This window comes from Lepisosteus oculatus, chromosome 14 (genome assembly GCF_040954835.1).
Source record: "Lepisosteus oculatus isolate fLepOcu1 chromosome 14, fLepOcu1.hap2, whole genome shotgun sequence".
In the NCBI taxonomy this organism is placed as follows: domain Eukaryota; kingdom Metazoa; phylum Chordata; class Actinopteri; order Semionotiformes; family Lepisosteidae; genus Lepisosteus; species Lepisosteus oculatus.
In genome coordinates, this window is record NC_090709.1 from 41287398 (window position 1) to 41311393 (window position 23996).

Here is a 23996-nt window from a genome sequence, read left to right on the forward strand (position 1 = left end):
CGTTAGTAGGAGTCGCACCGGTTCCAGACAGAGACCCCAGGGGTACTGACTCTCCTGACTAGTTATCGTTAGTAGGAGTCGCACCGGTTCCAGACAGAGACCCCAGGGGTACTGACTCTCCTGACTAGTTATCGTTAGTAGGAGTCGCACTGGTTCCAGACAGAGACCCCAGGGGTACTGACTCTCCTGACTAGTTATCGTTAGTAGGAGTCGCACTGGTTCCAGACAGAGACCCCAGGGGTACTGTCTCTCCTGACTAGTTATCGTTAGTAGGAGGTGCACTGGTTCCAGACAGAGACCCCAGGGGTACTGACTCTCCTGACTAGTTGTCGTTAGTAGGAGTCGCACTGGTTCCAGACAGAGACCCCAGGGGTACTGACTCTCCTGACTAGTTATCGTTAGTAGGAGTCGCACTGGTTCCAGACAGAGACCCCAGGGGTACTGACTCTCCTGACTAGTTATCGTTAGTAGGAGGTGCACTGGTTCCAGACAGAGACCCCAGGGGTACTGACTCTCCTGACTAGTTGTCGTTAGTAGGAGTCGCACTGGTTCCAGACAGAGACCCCAGGGGTACTGACTCTCCTGACTAGTTATCGTTAGTAGGAGTCGCACTGGTTCTAGACAGAGACCCCAGGGGTACTGACTCTCCTGACTAGTTATCGTTAGTAGGAGTCGCACTGGTTCCAGACAGAGACCCCAGGGGTACTGACTCTCCTGACTAGTTATCGTTAGTAGGAGTCGCACTGGTTCCAGACAGAGACCCCAGGGGTACTGACTCTCCTGACTAGTTATCGTTAGTAGGATTCGCACTGGTTACAGACAGAGAACCCCAGGGGTACTGACTCTCCTGACTAGTTATCGTTAGTAGGAGTCGCACTGGTTCCAGACAGAGACCCCAGGGGTACTGACTCTCCTGACTAGTTATCGTTAGTAGGAGTCGCACTGGTTCCAGACAGAGACCCCAGGGGTACTGACTCTCCTGACTAGTTATCGTTAGTAGGAGTCGCACTGGTTCCAGACAGAGACCCCAGGGGTACTGACTCTCCTGACTAGTTATCGTTAGTAGGAGTCGCACTGGTTCCAGACAGAGACCCCAGGGGTACTGACTCTCCTGACTAGTTGTCGTTAGTAGGAGTCGCACTGGTTCCAGACAGAGACCCCAGGGGTACTGACTCTCCTGACTAGTTGTCGTTAGTAGGAGTCGCACTGGTTCCAGACAGAGACCCCAGGGGTACTGACTCTCCTGACTAGTTATCGTTAGTAGGAGGTGCACTGGTTCCAGACAGAGACCCCAGGGGTACTGACTCTCCTGACTAGTTGTCGTTAGTAGGAGTCGCACTGGTTACAGACAGAGACCCCAGGGGTACTGACTCTCCTGACTAGTTATCGTTAGTAGGAGTCGCACTGGTTACAGACAGAGACCCCAGGGGTACTGACTCTCCTGACTAGTTATCGTTAGTAGGAGGTGCACTGGTTCCAGACAGAGACCCCAGGGGTACTGACTCTCCTGACTAGTTATCGTTAGTAGGAGGTGCACTGGTTCCAGACAGAGACCCCAGGGGTACTGACTCTCCTGACTAGTTATCGTTAGTAGGAGTCGCACTGGTTCCAGACAGAGACCCCAGGGGTACTGACTCTCCTGACTAGTTATCGTTAGTAGGAGTCACACCGGTTACAGACAGAGACCCCAGGGGTACTGACTCTCCTGACTAGTTATCGTTAGTAGGAGGTGCACTGGTTCCAGACAGAGACCCCAGGGGTACTGACTCTCCTGACTAGTTATCGTTAGTAGGAGTCGCACTGGTTCCAGACAGAGACCCCAGGGATACTGACTCTCCTGACTAGTTATCGTTAGTAGGAGGTGCACTGGTTCCAGACAGAGACCCCAGGGGTACTGACTCTCCTGACTAGTTATCGTTAGTAGGAGTCGCACTGGTTCCAGACAGAGACCCCATCCCTGTCCTGTTTTCTCTCCCAGAGGCCACGGCCGCGGACAGCAAGGAGACGGAGTACGCCCTGGCTCAGGCCCCCAAGCCAGGTAAGAACAGGGGGCGGGGAGGGGGGCGAGAGGGATGGGGTGGGAGTTGGGGAGTGAGGACCTAACCAGTGGCAGACCTCTGGCCGCTTGGTTGTCATTTCATGCGCCGCCCCTAACTGCACCTCAGCCCTCGTCCACTGCACCCCCCGCAGGCCCCTGGATCCAGCAGATGTCGCTCCTGACTTCCAGAGGGTCTTGCCCGGGAGACACTGCTCACCCCGTCCGCTCTGCGGGCGGATCGCGTTGGAGACCCCGGGTTTTGGGGGCGACGCGTCCGCCGCGCGGCCTGTGGTGGGTGGCTCGCTCGCCCATCACAGCGGGTCAGCCGTCAGGGGGACTAGTGAGCAGGAAGGACCCTCCTTTCGCCTCACAGTTCGTGTGGACGTGGTCAGACCAGGTGCTGGCAAAATTGATGGACTTACAGCACTTTCCCCAGGTTCACTATATTATTATAATAATCAACTTTCTTTTATATAGCGCCTTTAAAGGTGGCTTCTCAAAGCGCTTGACAGGACGACCGCAACACTAAATAAGAAGACTACGCCAGATCAAACACAATGACAGCACACAGAGGAGACCGGGGGTGGTGGCACTAGGAGAAGCAGAGGGGTGAAGGATGAGACCAGTTCAGGAGAGGCTCTTCTGAAGGAGAGGGTTTGGAGTCTGGATCTGAAGGAGCTGAGAGAAGGAGGCTCTCTGATATCCTGGGGCAGAGAGTTCCAGAGCTTGGGGGGCGCAGCAGGAGAAGGCCCTGTCACCCCTCGAGTGTAGACGGGCTTGGTGGGGACAGACAGGAGAGCAGAGTCAGAGGAGCGAAGGTTGTGAGGTGGGGAGCAGGGCGATGATAGCTCAGACAGGTACTGAGGCGCCCAGCCACGCAGAGCCCTATAGGTGAGCAGGAGGGTTTTAAAAGTCCACACGGAATTTGACCGGAAGCCAGTGCAGGGACTCCAGGACAGGAGTAAGGTGAACACCTGCACCGGACCTGGTCAGTCTTGTGCTCAATCTGGATTATTTGTCGATGCCTTCAATGAGTTTATTCTGTCATGGGATTTTCATAACCGCCGAGAACTTGAGACTGCAGCTCCCCTTTAAGACCAGCCCAGACCTGGAGCAGACTAGCCCCACCTTGTGGCCACAACTGGTACAGCAGCACCTCCCAAAAAAAAAAGCTTTTTGTTGCTCGATGCAATTCTGTACCTGATCGAATCAGGTGCAATTCCTCGCACCCGAAGAAGGCTCCACGGCCGAAACGTTGTGTTTTCTTCCTTCTCTTTTTCAGCGTGGAATAAACCTGTTACTTGTTCCTTTGCAGCCTACCCCTGCAGACGCAGCTCCCCGCCTGAATATTATTGACCTGCTGCTTGATCAATAAGAATAACGACAAAACCCGTTGAAGATCAGAGGCTCTTGCATAGCTCAGCTAGTTTTGCTTTCTTTCCTTTTTTTGAAATCCAAATGCCCTCTTTTCTTCCCCCTCCCTATTCTTGTAACCCATCTGTGATGATGATGATGATGATGATGTTTGAAATAAAAGACACTTCATGACTATGATGGAAAATGACTTCCACCAATCAGTCTCCCCACCCCGAGGCCATGCGTAATAAACCTCATGCGCTCAATACGCGTCCTGAAATGTTTTATTCGGAGAAAACCAGGAGCTGTTTCGTGTCTCTCAGAGATATCTGTTTTGTCTCTTCAGAAGCCCAGGAATCTGACTACACAGAGATCAAGGATGTCAGTCTCGAGAAAGATGAGAAAGGTCTGTTTTCTCTCTGTTCTGCACTCTGTGTCTCTTGTCCCGTCTTTTCTGTTTGTTTGTTTTTTACTGAGGGATCTGTAAAACGATCTCCTCTCCCTCTCACTGTGTCTCCTGTCCTGTTGTGTGTGTCTTTCTCTCTCTCACTGTGTCTCCTGTCTCTGTTGTGTGTGTTGATGACTGAGGGGTCCTCTGTGATTTCCTCTCTCTTACTGTGTCTCCTGTCCTGTTATGTGTGTTTATTACCTCGGGATTCTCTGCGATCTCGTCTCTCAAGCCTCTGTCTCCTGTCTCTCAATAAAGTGACTTCGGGGCTCTTCACACGTTTGTGTTCTAGGTGGGGAAGAGCCCGCGGACTCCGACTATGCGGTCATCAGTGAGGTGGAGACAGGAGATAACAGTGAGTGAGAACAATCCTGGAGAGGGGGTATTGGTGCTTCCTCTTTCTGTCACTTCCTGTTCCTGTTCTCGTTTCACTTCCTCTTTCTGTCACTTCCTGTTCCTGTTCTCGTGTCACTTCCTCTTCCTGCTCACTTCCTGTCCTCGGAAGCAGAGCGCAGCACAGAGCACACGTTGTCACAGGAGGCAGTTTTTTTTAACGGGAGACACAAGCGAGACAGTGATTGTCTGCACAGCGCTGTTGCTGTTGCTGTTGCTGTTGCGTTCGGATCGCTCCAGGTCCTGCTGGAATATACACGGGGCTCCTGGCTGTCCGAGCTGGGGGTTCCTCAGGAGTTCAGGAAGAAAAACTGCCCCCCAGCTCCGACATAAATCATCCAGGTGGGGCTGCACATTGGTGGCGGTAGTGGGATTCCCTATGACCTGTAAAGCACTTTGAGTGGAGTGTCCAGAAAAGCGCTATATAAGTGTAAGCAATTATTATTATTATTATTATTATTATTATTATTATTATTATTATAAATCAAACGGAGTCACCCGATTGGCTGTTGTCAAGGAGGGTCAGTCCCCATTCGTCTGACCTGGTGGGGTGCAGCGAAGAGCTTGATTTTTAAATATAGCGCCTTCATCTCCTTCACTCTGATTGCTACCCAGCGCAGGGCGTACAAGAATCGATCCCATGGCCTGTGGGGGTCGGGCACTTTGTTTAGTTAGCGGCCCCGATGGCGGTGCTGTAGACCAATCATTATTCCAGGCTGCAGCTCCCCCAGCAACAATAATATAGCTTGGGTGGCTTGTTCCACGCCTCCACCACCCTTAGCGTAAAGACTGGAGGAGAGAGGCCAGAATATTGGCTTTTAACCACACGGCTGGGCAGCTTGTTCCACACCCCACTACCCTCTGTGTACAGAAGAGCCTCCTGTCCTGACTGGAGGAGCTCACCCAGCTGTGTCTGGAGAGGAGCCAGGGTATCGGCTTCAACCACAGGGCTGGGCAGCCTGTTCCCCACCCCCGCCCCCCTCTGTGTACAGTAGAGCCCCCTGTTCCCGGGGTGACACTCACTCCCACGCCGTCGCCCGCGGGTCCGCTTCTCCCGAAGGCCGTGGAAGGGGGGCGCCGCGGGGGAGGCCGCCGCCTGACGCCGGGCCCCCCTCCCTTCTTCTCGTTTCCCAGAAGCGCCGGAGGGTCCGACGTCGGAGTACGCCCTGGCCCAGGCCCCGCCCCCGGCGTCCGCGGAGCAAGGTGAGGGGTCCGCGTGCGTGCCCGTGCGGCGACCGTCGGCGCGGCTGTCGACAGCTCGCTGTCTCGGGGGGGGGCTGGGGGTGTGGCTAAGGCCGCCAGTCGTTCCTCATTTTCCTCCCTCCCCTTCCCCCCCCGGGAAGCGTCGCAGGGGCAGACTGTACTGGCAGGAGAGCGTTCCTTCGAGACCTCGGGCGGTCAGGTGACCGGACTCTTGCCCCACCGAGGGGTCACACCGGTCGGAGTGTGTTATTGAACTCGTTGTCGCTGCTGGTGCTGCTGGTCCGGGCCCGTGTTTCCGGTGTTGCCCGAACGCCTCGGTTTCCTTCGTACCGAGTGGGTGTGTCGCTGCGCTCGTGAAAACCGAGCCGAGCTGATCGCGTCTGCGCGCGCGTCTGTGTGTCTTTGTGTCTGTCCACGTGTGTGTGTGTGTCTGTGTCCAAGTCTGGGAGTGTCTGTGTGTGTGTGTGTGTCTGTGAGGGTGTGTCTGTGTATGTTTTTCTGTCTTTGCTTGTATGTGCTTGTCTGTGTGTGTGTGCTTGTGTGTGCTTGAGTGTGTGTGTGTGTAACCCTGCTCTCTCCTCTCCTTTCTCTCTGTTTGTGTGCGTGTAACCCTGCTCTCCCCTCTCCTTTCTCTGTGTGTGTGTGTGCTTGTCTGTGTCTGTGTGTCTGTGTTTTTGTGTGTGTGTGTTTTTGTGTGTGTGTGTGTGTGTTCTTGTTGTGACTTTGCTCTGTGAAGTTTCCCACCTTGTGATCCTGGGTCGTCTCTGGGACCTGTGACAGGACAGGCGGCAGGTCTGTGACCCTCCCCTGGGGCAGGTGCCTCACTGTGCTTGTCTCACCAGCAGGGGGAGCTGTGGAGCAGGACTACGCCACCGTCACTAAACCCAAGAGCGCGCAGGGTAAGAGCCCCAACCTGCGCCCCGCCTTCTCTGTCTGATGGCCTGGCCCCCTCCTCCCATGAGACAGAGGAGAAGACCAGAGCTGATGCTGTTGCACCATCTGCGCGTCTGTATCTCTGTGTGTCTGTGTCTCTTTGTGTGTGTGTGTCTGTGTATCTCTGGGCGTGTGTGCGTATGTCTGTGAGTGTGTGTATTTGTGCGGTTCTGTGTGTCAGTGAGTGTCTCTGTGTGTGTGTGTGTCTGTGTATTTCTGTGCGTGTGTGCGCACGTCTGTGAGTGTGTGTATTTGTGTGGTTCTGTGTCTGTGTGTCAGTGAGCGTCTCTGTGTGTGTGTCTGTGTATTTCTGTGCGTGTGTGCGTACATCTGTGAGTGTGTGTATTTATGTGGTTCTGTGTGTCAGTGAGCGTCTCTGTGTGTGTGTGTGTTTCTGTGCGTGTGTGCGTATGTCTGTGAGTGTGTGTATTTGTGTGGTTCTGTGTGTCAGTGAGCGTCTCTGTGTGTGTATCTGTGTATTTCTGTGCGTGTGTGTGTACGTCTGTGAGTGTGTGTATTTGTGTGGTTCTGTGTCTGTGTGTCAGTGAGCGTCTCCGTGTGTGTGTGTATCTGTGTGTCTCTGTCTGTCTGTGTCTCTTTGTGTGTGTGCGTGTATCTGTGCATTTCTGTGCATGTATGCGTATGTCTGTGAGTGTGTGTATTTGTGTGGTTCTGTGTCTGTGTGTGTGTGTGTTTCTGTATCTGTGTCTGTGAGTGTCTCTGTGTGTGTGTATACTGTATGTATGTCTGTGTGTCTGTGCATGTGTATCTGTATGTTTTTCTGTCTGTGTGTGTGTGCGCGCTTCTGACTCTGGCCTGCGATAGGCTCACATCCCATCCAGGGTTCCCCACCTAGCGATCCCGGGATCGTCTCTGGGACAGGCGGCAGGTCTGTGACCCTCCCCTGGGGCAGGTGCCTCACTGTGCTTGTCTCACCAGCAGGGGGAGCTGTGGAGCAGGACTACGCCACCGTCACTAAACCCAAGAGCGCGCAGGGTAAGAGCCCCCCCCGTCTGAGTCTGACGGTTCTCTTGTTATAAGAGCACGCCACAGTCGCAGGGGATTGTGGGACCGTTTCAGAGCGGTCTGACTAAACTGGAGCAGGAGCTCCCTCTTTACACACAGAGCCGTGGGGGTGGGGAACAAGCACCCCAGCCTTGACACCCTGACTTCTTGGCTCTTTCAACCACACGGCCGAGCAGCTTGTTCCCCACCCCCGCCGCTCTCTGTGTACAGAAGAGCCCCCTGTCCTGACTGGAGGAGCTCACCCAGCTGTGTCTGGAGAGAAGCCGGGGTATCGGCTTCACCCACACGGACTGGGCAGCTTGTTCCCCACCCCCACCCCCCTCTGTGTACAGAAGAGCCTCCTGTCCTGACTGGAGGAGCTCACCCAGCTGTGTCTGGAGAGAAGCCGGGGTATCGGCCTCAACCACACAGACTGGGCAGCTTGTTCCCCACCCCCACTCCCCTCTGTGTACAGAAGAGCCCCCTGTCCTGACTGGAGGAGCTCACCCAGCTGTGTCTGGAGAGAAGCCGGGGTATCGGCTTCACCCACACGGACTGGGCAGCTTGTTCCCCACCCCCGCCCCCCTCTGTGTACAGAAGAGCCTCCTGTCCTGACTGGATGAGCTCACCCAGCTGTGTCTGGAGAGAAGCCAGGGTATCGGCTTCAACCACAGGGCTGGGCAGCTTGTTCCCCACCCCCACCCCCCTCTGTGTACAGAAGAGCCCCCTGTCCTGACTGGAGGAGCTCACCCAGCTGTGTCTGGAGAGAAGCCAGGGTATCAGCTTGTTCCCCACCCCCACCCCCCTCTGTGTACAGAAGAGCCTCCTGTCCTGACTGGAGGAGCTCACCCAGCTGTGTCTGGAGAGAAGCCGGGGTATCGGCTTCAACCACAGGGCTGGGCGGCTTGTTCCCCACCCCCGCCACTCTCTGTGTAAAGAAGAGCCTCCTGTCCTGACTGATCCGAAATGCCAGATGACATCCTCAGATCAACTAGCTACAAATGGCCGCCTCCCGTTCTCCGCCTGTGTTATTCTCCTAAAGGCTGGATCCCTTATATGTAATGATATCTGATTTATTACATCATGAAATCGTTTATTTCGGCAGTCATTATTGCATTAGATGTATAAGTCACCACTTTTGTATCGTCGCCTGCACAAGCCCGAAACTCGGGACACCCTCTGTCAGCAGCCGGAGAAGAGCAAGGACATTCCCTCTGTTTTCTCCCCGTCTGCCTGTTCCAGGTCCCGCGGCCCCAGCGGATTCGGAATATTGCGTCTTGCAGGACCTCGGACAGACGGAAAACAGTAAGGATTCTCCCCCGTTTAAGGTTTTAGAATGCAATTCCCCGGGTTTGACCCGGATGTTATATCATTTTAGTCCAGGGGTCTGTGTCCCTGGTCCAGTCAGTCCAGGGGGTCTGTGACCTCTGGTCCAGTCAGTCCGGGGGTCTGTGACCTCTGGTCCAGTCAGTCCAGGGGTCAGTGTGCCTGGTCCAGTCAGTCCAGGGGTCTGTGTCCCTGGTCCAGTCAGTCCAGGGGTCAGTGTGCCTGGTCCAGTCAGTCCAGGGGTCTGTGTCCCTGGTCCAGTTAGTCCAGGGGTCTGTGACTCTGGTCTAGAGAGAAGCCGGGGTATGGGCTTCAGCAGCATGGCTGGGCAGCTTGTTCCCCACCCCCACCACCCTCTGTGTAAAGAAGCACCTCTTCCATGCACGCCTGTCACAGGGAGGGGCTGCCCAGGTGAGCCTATCTCACATGCAATGGCGGCTCAGCCCTGATAGCCCTTGGGGGCAAAAGCGATGGTCTATTTCGAGAGGGCTTCCCACTAGCCAGGTACAATGCAGGACACTGCGGGTTGTGAACTGTGCCGCCCCCCTCTGTCACGCAGCCTGATCAATCAGAACCCGTTTAATCTCGCCCCCCTTTCCCCATTACAGAACCTGACTGAGCGGGACCCGCGTCCGACCCCGGGGGGAATCGACGGGACACTTTTATTTTTGGAGAAACTTTATTTGTTTTGCCAACAATAACAACAACAACAACATTTTCCTCTTGAAATCCTCCTCCTCCTCCCCGAAAGACCTCCCCAGTCCGCTCCGGACGGGCCCCATCAACTCGGTACGGGCCCCAGGGGACCAGTTTAACACCCTTCGGCTCCGGGGGTGCGTGGAGAGACCCAGAAACCCACAGACGCCCTCTTCATCCCCCGGGACGCCGACGCACACTGAAAAGTTTCGCTTCCGAACTGCTGTGGTGGAATAAGACCTACAGAGTCTGCTGTGCATATGTGTGTGTGTGTGTATATATATATTACTTTTGTATGTGTTTTTTTTTTCCAATTGATATTTGTGTGCTTAATGTTAGCAACAGATGTCGCCAGCCATCGTAGTCAAAATAGGAACAGAAAATGGTTCAGCCCATTCGGCTCAGTTTGGTACACTGTATGTATAATATTTAATTGAACCAAAGAACTTATCCAGCTGTGTCTGTGTGAGAGGAGCCAGAGGTATCGGCTTCAACCACAGGGCTGGGCGGCCTGTCCCCCACCCCCGCCCCCCTCTGTGTACAGAAGAGCCTCCTGTCCTGACCTGGAGGAGCTCACCCAGCTGTGTCTGGAGAGAAGCCAGGGTGTCGGCTTCAACCACACGGACTGGGCAGCTTGTTCCCCACCCCCACCACTCTCTGTGTACAGAAGAGCCTCCTGTCCTGACTGGAGGAGCTCACCCAGCTGCGTCTGGAGAGGAGCCAGGGGTGTCGGCTTCAACCACACGGACTGGGCGGCTTGTTCCCCACCCCCGCCCCCCTCTGCGTAGAGAAGCGCCTCCGATCCTCAGTTGGAAGTGCACCTCCCTGTAGGTTCCACTTGCTGATGGTGATCTCTGGCTCGATTCTGCCCATCGGCCCTAAAGAAGTCCTCTGGGTTGGCGCTGCAGCGCCACGGAGGTTGATCAGGAGCACCTGGGCCGGGTCCACTCACACTCTCGTAGTGTATCGGACTGCTGCCCCCGGGGGGCGCTGTCCCGCCGGCCTTAATGCTCTGTCTGCAGGACGGGCAGTTCAAGGCTCGGGCGGCAGAAACACTGAACCCTCCTGGCCCCGAAAAGACCGGAGCTGGGCAGTCCTGACCGAAGCCGATCGGGAACGGACTTCTCCATGTTTTGCCGGGCCGAGCTGGAAGGCTCTTGTATCTGGCTGTGGTGTGAATTGCATTAAAGTTTAAGGATGGGCACTAGTATCATCAGACATCTTTGTGTAAACCCCACCCCCCACACACACACACACCCCCGTGGTACTGTGAGGGAGTCTACGTTCCTGACTAGACTGTACAGCTGAACTGTCCCTGGGAGGCTTCCGTAGGGAGCAGCCATTTTGGCTCTTGAGGCCATCTTGGCTCTTTTTTTATACTACTACTACTAATAATAATACAAATTATAATAATTGCTCACACTTATATAGCGCTTTTCTGGACACTCCACTCAAAGCGCTTTACAGGTCAGGGGGATCCCCTCCAGCCCCACCAGTGTGCAGCCCCCACCTGGATGATGCTCCAGTCCGCTCAGCACACAGCAGCTCTCAGTGGGGAGGAGAGCAGAGGGATGGAGCCAGTTCAGAGAGGGGGGTGATTAGGAGGCCATGATGGGTCAAGACCAGGGGGGGAATCAGGCCAGGACACTGGGGTGACACCCCTACTCTTCTCCAGAGACACCCCGGGATTGTTAACGACCCCAGAGGGTCAGGACCTCGGTTTGACGTCTCATCCGAAGGACGGCGCCTGTTTACAGTCCAGTGTCCCCCGTCACTATACTGGGGCATCAGGACCCACACAGACCGCAGGGTGAGAGCGCCCCCTGCTGGCCCCACTCACACCTCTCCCAGCAGCAGCCTCAGTTTTTCCCAGGAGTCTCCCCTCCAGGTACTGGCCAGGCTCCCACCTGCTGGGCTCCACTGGGGGGCTGCCAGCTGAGAGCTGCAGGGGGATATGGCTGCTAGCAAACCACTATATGGCCTATAGTCAGCGTGTCTCTTTTTAGGGAAAAGGCCAGTGGACAAGTGGACAGGGACAGTGAGTCGGAGGCACAGAGATGCAAGTAAATGACACAAAGCAGTTGGCGTTGTTTTCTAGGTTCGAAATTAGACCAGGCATCTTTTATAGTTGAGGGTTTCTGTCTGGAGAAGAAAAGAGGGATTGTACTTCACAAGGAAAACCCGCTGATGGTAATCTTGAGTTGAGCAAAGACTTTATTACTCTGACAGGGTGCTGCTCATAATAAAGTTGTCGGCGAGAGCTCTTCCATAGTCCCTGAATGTAGTTGCGCCGCTTGATTCAGAACTTCCTCTTAAATGGTTTTAAGAAAATGTCTGAGATTAGATTTTGAGTCATCAAATTAACAAGCTTTATTTAAAAAAACGTTGACTTTTGCAAAGCATCAGAATGAAAGTTCATGACAGACTTAATTAGAACACCTTAGACACTTTAAAGACCCCTGGAGACTCTGCAGACACACACACACACTGACCCCTCCAGGACCAGGACTGGACAGCCCTGCTTTAAAGACCCCTGGAGACTCTGCAGACACACACACACTGACCCCACCAGGACCAGGACTGGACAGCCCTGCTTTAAAGACCCCTGGAGACTCTGCAGACACACACACACACACACACTGACCCCTCCAGCACCAGGACTGGACAGCCCTTTTTCATACTGGGGATCTGCTGTTGTTTGGTGTCTGGACAGTAGGAAGCAGTCTCTGGCTCCAGAAAGCGAAGGGCTAGTCCACATGCTGCGTGTTCCCAGATCCTTACGGCTCACTGGCCTGCTGACCCGTGTCTTCCTGTCTCCTCCTCCTCCTCTTCCTGCTCGTTGTCTCGGTGACCACGACGACCACGCCCATCACGAAGACGCCGGCCCCGACGACGCTGGCTGTGTACAGGCTGCTGTTCCAGGGGTGGCCACCAGGTGGAGACACTATCCGGGGGGGGGGGATTAGGTTAGGACTGCGGTACCTTTCCCAGCTTCGGAGAGCGGGGCTCCTGCTGGTTCTGTCCGGTTCCCGGCTTACCCGCTGGCTCGGCCGCGGTGCTCCGGGCGGCGTTTCCCAAGCCCCCCTCCGGTCCGGGCGGTGTCGGGCTCGGGGGCGGCGGCATCCGGGCGTCGCCTGGCAACGAGGAGGGGACAAAGGGTGGGGGGGGTTTTTGAGGGAGATGGGACTGCGCAGCAGAGGTCAGGGCTCTGGGGTCACAGCCCGGAGGGGCTGCGGGTTCGAATCCCCCCCCCCCCCCCTCCGGGGAGACACAGCCGGCGTTCCCCTTGTGGGGTGGGAGAGAACGTCAGTCATGTGAGTGCAGGACTTCCTGGCTCTACCTGCTGTCTTCTCCTGCTCCTTCCCTTCGCTGGTTCTGGTGCCTGCTCCTCCTCCTCCTCCTCCTCCTCCTCCTCCTCCTCCTCCTCTCCCCCCGTCTCCTCCTCCTCCTCCTCCTCTCCCCCCGTCTCCTCCTCTGTAGGTAATGATGACGTTGTTGTGATCTGTGGGCGACAGTGAAGAGGGAAACTCAGGCTGTCCTGCCTCTTGGAATTCACCGGACTGGGGACCCCAGCACCAGGATTGGGGACCCATGAGCTATAAGACTCATTGGACTGGGGACCTCTGAGCTATAATACTCACTGGACTGGGGTCCCCTGAGCTGTAAGACTCACTGGACTGGGGATCCCCTGAGCTATAAGACTCAATGGACTGGGGTCCCCTGAGTTATAAGACTCATTGGACTGGGGACCCCTGAGCTGTAAGACTCACTGGACTGGGGACCCCTGAGCTGTGAGACTCACTGGACTGGGGACCCCTGAGCTATAAGACTCACTGGACTGGGGTCCCCTGAGCTGTAAGACTCACTGGACTGGGGGACCCCTGAGCTATAAGACTCACTGGACTGGGGGACCCCTGAGCTATAAGACTCACTGGATTGGGGATCCCTGAGCTGTGAGACTCACTGGACTGGGGTCTCCAGCACCAGGACTGGGGACCCCCGAGCTATGAGACTCACTGGACTGGGGACCCCTGAGCTGTAAGACTCACTGGACTGGGGTCTCCAGCACCAGGATTGGGGACCCCTGAGCTGTGAGACTCACTGGACTGGGGACCCCTGAGCTATAAGACTCACTGGACTGGGGACCCCTGAGCTGTGAGACTCACTGGACTGGGGACCCCTGAGCTGTGAGACTCACTGGACTGGGGTCTCCAGCACCAGGACTGGGGACCCCCGAGCTATGAGACTCACTGGACTGGGGACCCCTGAGCTGAGACTCACAGGACTGGGGTCTCCAGCACCAGGACTGGGGACCCCCGAGCTATGAGACGATAAGATCTAGAAGATGGGTGACTCACTGTTGTGCCCCTCCATATGGATGTGGACGCTCGTGTTGATGTGTGAGCCTGTGAAGACAGAAGGTCAGCACGTCAGTCCTGTCCCAGCAGGCCCCAGTCACCCCACGGACTTACTGCTCCCCAATTTCGCCTGCACCCCAACATCCGGGCCACCCCCCTCGCCTGCTCCCCAATATCGCCGGCGCCCCATCGCCTGCACCCCAACATCGCCAGCGCCCCATTGCCTTCTCCCCAATATCGGAACCCCAATATATCCACACCCCAATATCAATGCCACATAATCTGATCCCTGGTGTCTGCGCCCCAAGATCAGTGCCTCCCCAATATCGGTGCCCCAGAATCAATGCCACGTCGTCTGCTCCCCAACATCGCCAGCGCCCCATTGCCTTCTCCCCTGTATATCCACACCCCACTTTTCAGTGCCAATCTGATTCTTGATGTATGCACCCCAATACCAGCGCCCCCATATCAATGCCACATAATCTGATCCCTGTTGTCTGCGCCCCGAGATCAATGCCTCCCCAATACTGGTGCCCCAATATCAATGCCACGTCATCGGCTCCCCCACATCCGGGCAACCCCACCGCCTGGCGGGGGGGGGGGGGGGCCGCCCGGGAAACGGGGTTTCCCCGCAGGGGCCGCGCAGGCGCAGAGACGGCGGCCGCGTCGGCTTCGGACTGCAGGGGGGCCGGGCAGCGCGGTTTCGCCGCGGTGAGTACCCCCAAACTTCACTAAATTCCAGCGGGGAGAGTTTGTATTTATTTTTTCTGTACAAATCGGTGCTGTTGTGAAGATTCCACGCTGAGGAACATGCGAAACAACCGCTTTTAAGGGGGGAAAAATAAAATCGTATTGTCTACAGTACAGTAATTGCTGCTCATCGATTACAAACCGCCCGTAACGGCGGCCATTGGCCCGTCGAGGTTCTGTGTGTCGAGCGTTTTCCTATTCCTCCCCGCCTGGAAGGGGATTTCACTGTAGGAAAACCAGGCACCGTGTGTTGAGGGATAGCCTGGCGCTGAGGCACAGTGAAGAGGGAAAAAACACACACCCCGCCTTATCCGCGACGGCGAGCGAGGGTGTTTTTTGTATTATTTATTGGACGGTTAATTCCTCATAGCCTCACGGAGCGCCGTCGAGCGAGTGAAACGACATTAAAACGAGACTCTGGTGTGAAGACGCGGGTCGGTTTGAAACGGTCGTGCGCCGGGCATCCTGGGTAGAAGGGGGGGGCGGCCGTTGGCCTCCGGGGGCCGTTGCCTGGCAACGGGTTCAAACCCCGCGGCGGGCTGTGTCCGGGAGGGGCGCGCGCGCGCGCGGCCGCGTTTCCGGTCTCCGGCCCCCGGCGTGACCAGAGCCGGCAGCTGGATCGACAGACTGGAGCAGCCCCAGCAGGTGTGTGAGCCCGGCCAGTCCCTGGAGGGGAGACTCCTGGGGAAAACTGAGGCTGCTGCTGGGAGAGGTGTTAGTGGGGCCAGCAGGGGGCGCTCTCACCCTGCGGTCTGCGTGGGTCCTGATGCCCCAGTATAGTGACGGGGGACACTGGGCTGTAAACAGGCGCCGTCAAACCGAGGTCCTGACTCTCTGTGCTCATTAACAATCCCGGGGTGTCTCTGGAGAAGAGTAGGGGTGTTACCCCAGTATTGTACGTGATGCTGATAAAAGCAGAAAAGCAGACGCAAAAATAAAAAAATTTTCCCCCTCCTATGAGTTCAACGGTCTTGCCGTCCCGTCTCCTCACCATTGATCCGATCTGGACCTCGACTGAGCGCCCGTCCTGGCCAATCAATCCGGCATTTTTTTTTTTTTAAAAAGCATTTTTACAGTACTGAACTTTTGCCCGACGAGCACTTTCCCACGTGTCGTGTTTCCCCCGTGGATTGGTGGGGGGGGGGTGGGTGGAACTGGACCCCACAGCCAGTCGAGTTGATCGGTTTTGAATGTTTAGCGGTGGAGGTTGTTTGAACCGCCTGGACAGCGCTGTTCCGTGTCCGTGTCCGTGTCCGTGTCCGCGGACGGGAGCTCAGTCTGGCGATTTGGTGCGATCAGTACCGTGGCCCACTCTAATTTTTGGACCGACATTTATTTATGCTCGACTTGACTTGGGCTTCATCATAAATAAACGAATACATAAAAAAAAAACAAGGGAAGTGTGATTATTATATATACATCATACTTTGTCTCAGTCCCGATCAGCGCCGATGCGATTCAGATATTGTCTCAGTACCGATCAGCGCCGATGCGATTCAGATATTGTCTCAGTACCGATCAGCGCCGATTCAGAAATTGTCTCAGTACCGATCGGCACTGATCCGGCTCAGATATTGTCTCAGTCCCGATCAGCGCCGATGCGATTCAGAAATTGTCTCAGTACCGATCGGCACCGATGCGACTCAGATTTTGACTCAGTATCGATCAGCGCCGATTCAGATATTGACTCGGTACCGATCGGCACTGATGCGATTCAGATATTGTCTCAGTCCCGATCGGCACTGATGCGACTCAGATATTGACTCGGTACCGATCGGCACTGATGCGATTCAGATATTGTCTCAGTCCCGATCAGCACCGATGCGGCTCAGATATTGACTCAGTACCGATCAGCGCCGATTCAGATATTGTCTCAGTACCGATCGGCACTGATGCGATTCAGATATTGTCTCAGTGCCGATCGGCACCGATGCGACTCAGATATTGTCTCAGTACCGATCAGCGCCGATTCAGAAATTGTCTCAGTACCGATCGGCACTGATCCGGCTCAGATATTGTCTCAGTCCCGATCAGCGCCGATTCAGAGTGTCTCAGTAACGATCGGCACTGATCCGGCTCAGATATTGTCTCAGTACCGATCAGCGCCGACTCAGATTTTGTCTCAGTACCGATTTGCGCCGATGCGACTCAGATTTTGTCTCAGTACCGATCAGCGCCGATGCGACTCAGAAATTGTCTCAGTACCGATCAGCGCCGACTCAGATTTTGTCTCAGTACCGATTTGCGCCGATGCGACTCAGATTTTGTCTCAGTACCGATCAGCGCCGATGCGACTCAGAAATTGTCTCAGTACCGATCAGCGCCGATTCAGATATTGACTCGGTACCGATCGGCACTGATGCGACTCAGATATTGTCTCACTGCCGATCGGCACCGATGCGACTCAGATATTGACTCAGTACCGATCAGCGCCGATTCAGATATTGTCTCAGTACCGATCGGCACTGATGCGACTCAGATATTGACTCAGTCCCGATCAGCGCCGATGCGGCTCAGAAGTGGTCTCAGCGCCGATGCGATTAGTCCGCCTTGCGCTCGACCCCGGACCGATTCCAGCTCTCGTACTTACTGGCGAGGGAGACCAGCGCCGCTGCGATCAGGACCGAGACCCCCATGGCGGCCGGCGGCTGTCGGCGAGGAGCAACCCGGGGCGGCTGAGACGCCGGCTTCGCCCGCTGCGCCTTTTCAGCGCCCGCCGGGGAAGGGTGACTAACGGGATGTGACGCCTGGCTGTAAATACGGCCTGTACTGCCCCTGGTCGGCCGGAATAGCTCTCAGTTTCCTCTCCCGGGACTATTTCTGTTTCTCCATATTGGTAGACGCGATTAAGAGCCGTTCTCAATTTTAGAAGGCGCCCCCACTCGTGGTTTAAATTAGAGGCCCACAGCCGCCTTTTTTTTTTTTGAGGTGTGGGTTGTCCGGTGCTTTTTGGCCTCAAAGGGAGTGAAGTGAGCTGGGGCAGCAGTTCTGGACCCCGGGGGTGCTGTCTGTGTGGAGTCTGCATGTTCTCTCTGAGTTTGTATGATGTCCCCTCCAGCTGCTCTGGTTTACTCCCTCAGTCCAGAGACAGGCTGGTGGGTGAATTGGCTTCTCAGAGAACTGACCCTGCTGTGAGTGTGTGTGTCCTGTGATGGACTGGTGTCCTGTCCAGGGTGTGTGAGTGTGTGTGTGTCCTTTGATGGACTGGTGTCCTGTCCAGGGTGTGTGAGTGTGTGTGTGTCCTGTGATGGACTGGTGTCCTGTCCAGGGTGTGTGAGTGTGTGTGTGTGTGTGTGTGTGTGTGTGTGTGTGTGTGTGTGTCCTGTGATGGTGATGGACTGGTGTCCCGTCCAGGGTGTGTGTGTGTGTCTGTGTGTGTCCTGTGATGGACTGGTGTCCTGTCCAGGGTGTGTGAGTGTCTGTGTGTGTCCTGTGATGGACTGGTGTCCCGTCCAGGGTGTGTGAGTGTGTGTGTGTGTGTCCTGTGATGGACTGGTGTCCTGTCCAGGGTGTGTGAGTGTGTGTGTCCTGTGATGGACTGGTGTCCTGTCCAGGGTGTGTGAGTGTGTGTGTGTGTCCTGTGATGGACTGGTGTCCTGTCCAGGGTGTGTGTGTGTGTGTGTCCTGTGATGGACTGGTGTCCTGTCCAGGGTGTGTGAGTGTGTGTGTCCTGTGATGGACTGGTGTCCTGTCCAGGGTGTGTGAGTGTGTGTGTGTCTCCTGTGATGGACTGCTGTCCTGTCCAGGGTGAACCCTGCCTTGTGCCTCTTGCTTGCTGGGATAGACTCTGGAGCCTCTGTGACCCTGGACTGGAAAAAGCTGTTAGTAAATGGATGGTAGTTAAGTGGTAGTACTGCAGCTACACAATAACAGATTTAAATAACAGTTTTTAAAATATGTTCAGTGAATTTTACACTGTTTTTGCTGTTTTACCTGTAAGTCTATTAAACAGATGTAACTTTGAATCGACAGATTCTATGAATATTGTAGTATTAAATGTTCTTTCAGCACACAACTGTGTCTGGAGAGAGAAGCCGGGGTATCGGCTTCAACCACAGGGCTGGGCAGCTTGTTCCCCACCCCCACCCCCCTCTGTGTACAGAAGAGCCCCCTGTCCTGACTGGAGGAGCTCACCCAGCTGTGTCTGAAGAGGAGCCAGGGTATCGGCTTCAACCACAGGGCTGGGCAGCTTGTTCCACACCCCCACCCCCCTCTGTGTACAGTAGATCCTCCTGTCCTGACTGGAGGAGCTCACCCAGCTGTGTCTGGAGAGGAGCCAGGGTATCGGCTTCAACCACAGGGCTGGGCAGCTTGTTCCCCACCCCCACCCCCCTCTGTGTAGGTTTATTTTTTCACCTTTCAGCAGAGTGTGAATGAGTGGATACACACAGGGTGAGAGGGAATGTCAAGTCCCTTCAGAATCTGAGCGCAGTGTTGTGTGTGAGTGTGTGCTGTCCAGCACTGTCTACTCATCCAGTCCAGCTGTAGGCTCAGCTGAATTGAAGGTTCCTATAATACTCTGTTTGATCACTTTGAGTTTGAGAAAAGGGGTATGCACCAAATTTATTTTTTTGTATGATATCCACTCCAATCTTAGTCCCACACAAGTATTCAAAAAGCAAAAGAACTGGCAGTTCGTTTCCATTCATACGTAACACGCCCACAAACTTGAACACCACAAAGGGGCTGAAGAAGGAAAAGCAAAGATCATCACCAGGTGAGAGTCGGCGGGGGTCCGAGCGCCTCTCTAGGGGGTCTCTCCTGTCCGGGTCCCGCTGGCCTCTCTCCGTCTGGACCTGATCTCCGTCGCGATCACGGCGCTGACCAGTCCGGTCAGGCCGCAGGCCACCAGGGAGGTGTGCACTGTGTGGGAGGTGGAGCCCCCTGCTGGAGGGAAGAGGGTGGTGCAGGAGGGGGGTTAGTCTAGCAGTGGGGAGTCTGGGTTCTCACCCCCCTCCGTCTGCTGCAAGACCCCCAGCCAGCTGGTCACCCTGTTCCCTGAGGTGACCATCAGTCGCAGGACCAGTGAGGTCATGGAAGGGCAGAGAGGTCTTTGATGGTCAGTGGGACAGTCGGGGTTTCAGTACCTGGACTGGGGCTCTCAGTGCTGGGGGCTTCAGCCGTCTTGGGGTCCCCTGAAAAGATGAAAACTCTTGTCTCATGTCTGTCAGATTTACCCGAGAAGGTCAATAATAGCATCAGGGAAGGAGAGAGAGACACAGGGAGAAGGAGAGGGAGAGACAGACAGGTGAAATCAGTGTGCAGGAGGAGTGAAGCAGCAGACAGTCGGGGTGTCGGTACCTGGACTGGGGCTCCCAGTGCCGGGGGCTTCAGTAATCTTGGAGTCCCCTGGAATCACAACACACAGGTGAAAGGAGCAACTTGTAGCAACACTGTGAAACAGCAACAGACAATGAAATCCCTCATCACTTCTGAAACAAATCACATCGCAGATGGACGGGGTCTCTAGTTGGTGGCTTGACTGATTAACTGCAATTCCTGTTTACCTGGGGGATTCCTCTGGAGTCGAAGAGCCCCACAGACATGTCCTGGAGCTCAGGAGCAGCACAGGGCAAACTAGACACCTCCCTGACACCCCCCCCTTCCCCCAGCGTGCAACACAACACAACTTTTCCTGCTGCTCGGCCAGACTGATCTCGCCTCCCTGGTTATTGAGTGCACCTATTTCTTAACTGCGTATTTATTTCTGCATTTCCTCTCTCCAGAAAGGTTTCGTTGCAATGATCTGTACCTTATGAATGGCTGTTATTTTAAAGCAACGGATCCTGTTTATCCTCCTTTCTTGTTATGAATGTTATTAATGTTCATATTTATGGCTTAAATAAGGACAAACAAGTTCAAGATCCTCACCTGCTGTCACCTGTAGAACCGCAGCAGGCTGCCAGTTACACCTGTACTGGCCAGCGTCTCCAGGTTGTATATTTGTTATCCGGAGGGAGGAATCGTCAAGCAGAGAGAATCTGTGCTGTGGATCATTAATGCCTTTACTCACTTGTCCATCCTGCTGTCTGGACACCACAAAGGAGATACCATCTCCCTTGAAGACTGTCCACTCTAATTGCTGACCGACTGAGGGAGGCTTTCTCACAGCACAGATCAGGATTACAGATCCTCCCTCTGGGACAGTGACAGTGCGGCTCGCTGGACCTGTGGAAGAACAGTCTGGTGAAGAACAGAACAGGGGCTTGAGGTTTACAAACCATTTATGAGGAACATGGAAGAGGATGTTTCAGACACAAGTGCTGCAGCTGTGTGTATAACCAGTTAATTCAGTTTTCATTAATGTATATTCACTGTAGTCTTATCTCATTGTTTGTAGATGTTTTCTATTATTAACCGAAGTTCCTGTGTTTTATCATCGCAGGATATTGCTATAATGGCCAGGACTGGGGCTCTGATGGGAGACAGTCCACTGGAGACAATTGTCTCCTGTCCAAGGACTGGGGCTCTCATGTGAGACAGTCCACTGGAGACAGCTGTCTCCTGTCCCAGGACTGGGGCTCTCATGTGAGACAGTTGTTACTCAGTGCAGAAACTAATGGCGGAGAGTCCATAGAAAATCACAGGACATTGTGAAAATCAGACACTTGCAACATCTTTGCGCAGTTTCCTGTCCAACTGTTAACCTGCAGCTGAAATTTCCTTTTCACTGTGAAAACTGAAGCTCCTGCCTCACAGAGGTGAATTGAAGTTCAATTGAAGTTGAAGATGATCTTTGCTACGTTGAGGAGATGTTTTTTTTTTAAAACATCTCTTGTCCGCATGCAGGTTATCAAAATGTCTTGTGAAGAACATCCTTGTCCTTCAGGCAGCTCTGAGCCAGACAGTTTCTCCAGAAATACCGACCTCCTCATCCCAGAACTCAACACGTCAGATCCCCAGAAGCCTTCAAAATCCGTCCCGTTCACAATCCGGATGTCGAAATAACATTTAGACACAGGCGTATAACACCAGTGTTTCCCTGAATTCCACTGTTTTACATTATACTCAACAATTCAAACTAGCAATATCTGCGATACACTTATATGAGTATTTAATAACCCTTATCATGTTTTAGGCAAGAAATGTTGGAAAAACATTATTATTAATAGAATTATAACTGTGTATTGGCACCTACTACACAAGTGTAATAGGTGTATAAAAGCAGTATTTCTCTTAGTAAAGTTGTATATATAAGGAAAACAATTGGTTTTATTCTTAAGTTTTGTTTTAGAGTACAATTATCTGCGGTACATTATATTTTGATGATGAAAACTGTAAATGCAATTTAATCACATCGCGTGCCGATTTGAAATCCCTCAGGCTGTAGAAAACCCGTGCTGAAGAAACACTAGTGACGCAGTAGTGATACTAGTGATCGTGCGTCTGTAGTGACACGAGACCTGTCACTCCAGATGTGCTCCAGGTGTGTGAGACCAGCAGACAGGGGCCCCACTGCTGGAGCCTCAGGGGGGGTCAGAACAGTGTGGAAATCCTGCCCCCCCCCCCCACACTGACACTGGGAGCCCCCTCACTCTCCAGCCCCCCACACTGACACTGGGAGCCCCCTCACTCTCCAGCCCCCCACACTGACACTGGGAGCCCCCTCACTCTCCAGCCCCCCCGAGAGAAGACAGTCCTGCTCTTACCTGAGAGGGATCCTCCGGCCAGGGAGAGGAGGACCAGCAGGAGAAGCTCTGGGGCTCCTCTGAGTCCCTCCATGACTCTGCGCTCTGAGAGAGTGAACTGAGGGAGCTCAGCTCTTCCTCTCCTGCCTGCAGCTGTGTGTCTGTGACGGGGCTGGGCGAGAGAGGGGCTGTGATGTCACCCACCTGCCCCTAGAGGCTTTTTTGTAATAGAATAGCACTCATGGTTTCCTCTCCCAACCTTATTTCTGTTTCTCCGTATTTAGACGCGAATAACAGCCGTACACAATTTTAGAAGGCGCATACAGAAGTTTAAATTAGAGGCCCACAGACGCTTTTTTTTTTTTGAGGTGTGGGATGTCCGGTGCTTTTTGGCCTCAAAGAGGTTGGGCAGTGCTGCCTCGCGGCTCTGGGGCTCCCGATACGATTCTGTACCTCGGGGTGCGGTCTGGGTGGAGTCTGCATGTTCTCCCTGCGTTTTGTATGGGGTTCCCTCCAGCTGCTCTGGTTTCCTCCCTCAGTCCAGAGACAGGCTGGTGGGTGAATTGGCTTCTCAGAGAACTGAGCCTGCTGTGAGTGTGTGTGTCCTGTGATGGACTGGTGTCCTGTCCAGGGTGTGTAAGTGTGTGTGTGTGTCCTGTGATGGACTGGTGTCCTGTCCAGGGTGTGTGAGTGTGTGTGTGTGTCCTGTGATGGACTGGTGTCCTGTCCAGGGTGTGTGTGTGTGTGTGTGTCCTGTGATGGACTAGTGTCCTGTCCAGGGTGTGTGTGTGTGTGTCCTGTGATGGACTAGTGTCCTGTCCAGGGTGTGTGAGTGTGTTTGTGTGTCCTGTGATGGACTGGTGTCCTGTCCAGGGTGTGTGAGTGTGTGTGTGTGTGTCCTGTGATGGACTGGTGTCCTGTCCAGGGTGTGTGAGTGTGTGTGTCCTGTGATGGACTGGTGTCCTGTCCAGGGTGTGTGAGTGTGTGTGTCCTGTGATGGACTGGTGTCCTGTCCAGGGTGTGTGAGTGTGTGTGTGTGTCCTGTGATGGACTGGTGTCCTGTCCAGGGTGTGTGAGTGTGTGTCTCCTGTGATGGACTGCTGTCCTGTCCAGGGTGTGTGAGTGTGTGTGTCCTGTGATGGACTGGTGTCCTGTCCAGGGTGTGTGAGTGTGTGTGTCCTGTGATGGACTGGTGTCCTGTCCAGGGTGTGTGAGTGTGTGTGTCTCCTGTGATGGACTGGTGTCCAGGGTGAACCCTGCCTTGTGCCTGTTGCTTGCTGGGATAGACTCTGGACCCCCTGTGACCCTGGACTGGAAAAAGCTGTTAGTAAATGGATGGTAGTTAAGTGGTAGTACTGCAGCTACATAATAACAGATTTAAATAACAGTTTTTAAAATATGTTCAGTGAATTTTACACTGTTTTTGCTGTTTTACCTGTAACTCTATTAAACAGATGTAACTTTGAACTTTGAATTATCGACAGATAATATGAATATTGTAGTATTAAATGTTCTTTCAGCACACAACTATGTCTTTGTCTTTTCTATATCATCATGGAAAGATAAGAACAGCTACAGGTGGGAGCTCATTTTGCCCATTGTTAGGTAGTAAGTGGGTAGTTGATTCATGGAGCTCACCCAGCTGTGTCTGGAGAGAAGCCAGGGTATCGGCTTCAACCACAGGGCTGGGCAGCTTGTTCCCCACCCCCGCCACCCTCTGTGTACAGAAGAGCCTCCTGTCCTGACTGCAGGAGCTCACCCAGCTGTGTCTGGAGAGAGAAGCCGGGGTATCGGCTTCAACCACAGGGCTGGGCAGCTTGTTCCCCACCCCCACCACCCTCTGTGTACAGAAGAGCCTCCTG

General features: G+C 54.3%; 3 protein-coding genes across 17 annotated transcripts in view; 1 reads left to right on the forward strand and 2 right to left on the reverse strand.

Annotated features, from left to right (window-relative positions):
• LOC138242441 (uncharacterized) overlaps positions 1–10602 on the forward strand; it is a 28425-nt gene extending 17823 nt beyond the window's left edge. For 7 of the 13 annotated variants that reach the window (XM_069197968.1, XM_069197960.1, XM_069197965.1 and 4 more), the window contains 8 exons: positions 1979–2038; positions 3741–3800; positions 4135–4197; positions 5370–5438; positions 6281–6337; positions 7311–7367; positions 8619–8681; positions 9311–10602. In XM_069197968.1, the coding sequence (XP_069054069.1) occupies positions 1979–2038; positions 3741–3800; positions 4135–4197; positions 5370–5438; positions 6281–6337; positions 7311–7367; positions 8619–8681; positions 9311–9321 (440 nt within the window). In that variant the 3' untranslated portion in view covers positions 9322–10602. Of the gene's footprint in view, positions 1–1978; positions 2039–2190; positions 3717–3740; positions 3801–4134; positions 4198–5369; positions 5439–6280; positions 6338–7310; positions 7368–8618; positions 8682–9310 lie in introns of those variants that run through there. The other 6 variants (XM_069197957.1, XM_069197956.1, XM_069197963.1 and 3 more) reach the window with 6 other exon arrangements.
• A 1151-nt stretch (positions 10603–11753) lies between these two features.
• LOC138242626 (PE-PGRS family protein PE_PGRS26-like) lies at positions 11754–17142 on the reverse strand. Its single transcript, XM_069198172.1, has 6 exons — positions 17056–17142; positions 14325–14433; positions 13757–13804; positions 12739–12900; positions 12437–12532; positions 11754–12342 (listed from the first exon to the last, which is right to left on the reverse strand). Exons 1-6 carry the CDS (start codon positions 17140–17142, stop codon positions 12176–12178), a joined length of 669 nt encoding a protein of 222 aa, XP_069054273.1. The 3' UTR covers positions 11754–12175.
• Positions 12820–22457, reverse strand: LOC107076160 (tyrosine-protein phosphatase non-receptor type substrate 1-like). 3 transcript variants are annotated; one of them, XR_011191571.1, is made up of 7 exons: positions 22156–22457; positions 20378–20674; positions 19808–19855; positions 19594–19641; positions 19221–19393; positions 13757–13804; positions 12820–12900 (listed from the first exon to the last, which is right to left on the reverse strand). XR_011191571.1 is itself a non-coding variant. In XM_069197978.1 (5 exons), the coding sequence occupies exons 1-5, from the start codon at positions 22226–22228 to the stop codon at positions 19254–19256; spliced, it is 603 nt and encodes a 200-aa protein (XP_069054079.1). In that variant the 5' UTR covers positions 22229–22457; the 3' UTR covers positions 19044–19253. The 3 variants fall into 3 exon arrangements, 2 of the variants coding, with proteins under 2 accessions (XP_069054079.1, XP_069054078.1); XM_069197978.1 differs by lacking the exons at positions 12820–12900; positions 13757–13804 and having other exon boundaries at positions 19044–19390; XM_069197977.1 differs by lacking the exons at positions 12820–12900; positions 13757–13804 and having other exon boundaries at positions 19044–19393.
• Positions 22458–23996: the final 1539 nt, after the last annotated feature.

Bases quoted from the DNA above. Each gene is read 5' to 3' on its own strand.
- LOC138242626 (XM_069198172.1), bottom strand. From the start codon at position 17,142: ATGGGGGTCTCGGTCCTGATCGCAGCGGCGCTGGTCTCCCTCGCCAGT. The intron at 14,434-17,055 runs GCGGACTAATCG...GCCCCCCTGCAG, and splicing joins GGTCCGGGGTCGAGCGCAAG to TCCGAAGCCGACGCGGCCGC. The intron at 12,343-12,436 runs GTAAGCCGGGAA...CCCCCCGGATAG, and splicing joins CACCGCGGCCGAGCCAGCGG to TGTCTCCACCTGGTGGCCAC.
- LOC107076160 (XM_069197977.1), bottom strand. From the start codon at position 22,228: ATGGAGGGACTCAGAGGAGCCCCAGAGCTTCTCCTGCTGGTCCTCCTC. The intron at 19,856-20,377 runs GTGAGGATCTTG...TTGTGATTCCAG, and splicing joins GGTTCTACAGGTGACAGCAG to GGGACTCCAAGATTACTGAA. The intron at 19,642-19,807 runs GTACCGACACCC...TCATCTTTTCAG, and splicing joins CACTGGGAGCCCCAGTCCAG to GGGACCCCAAGACGGCTGAA.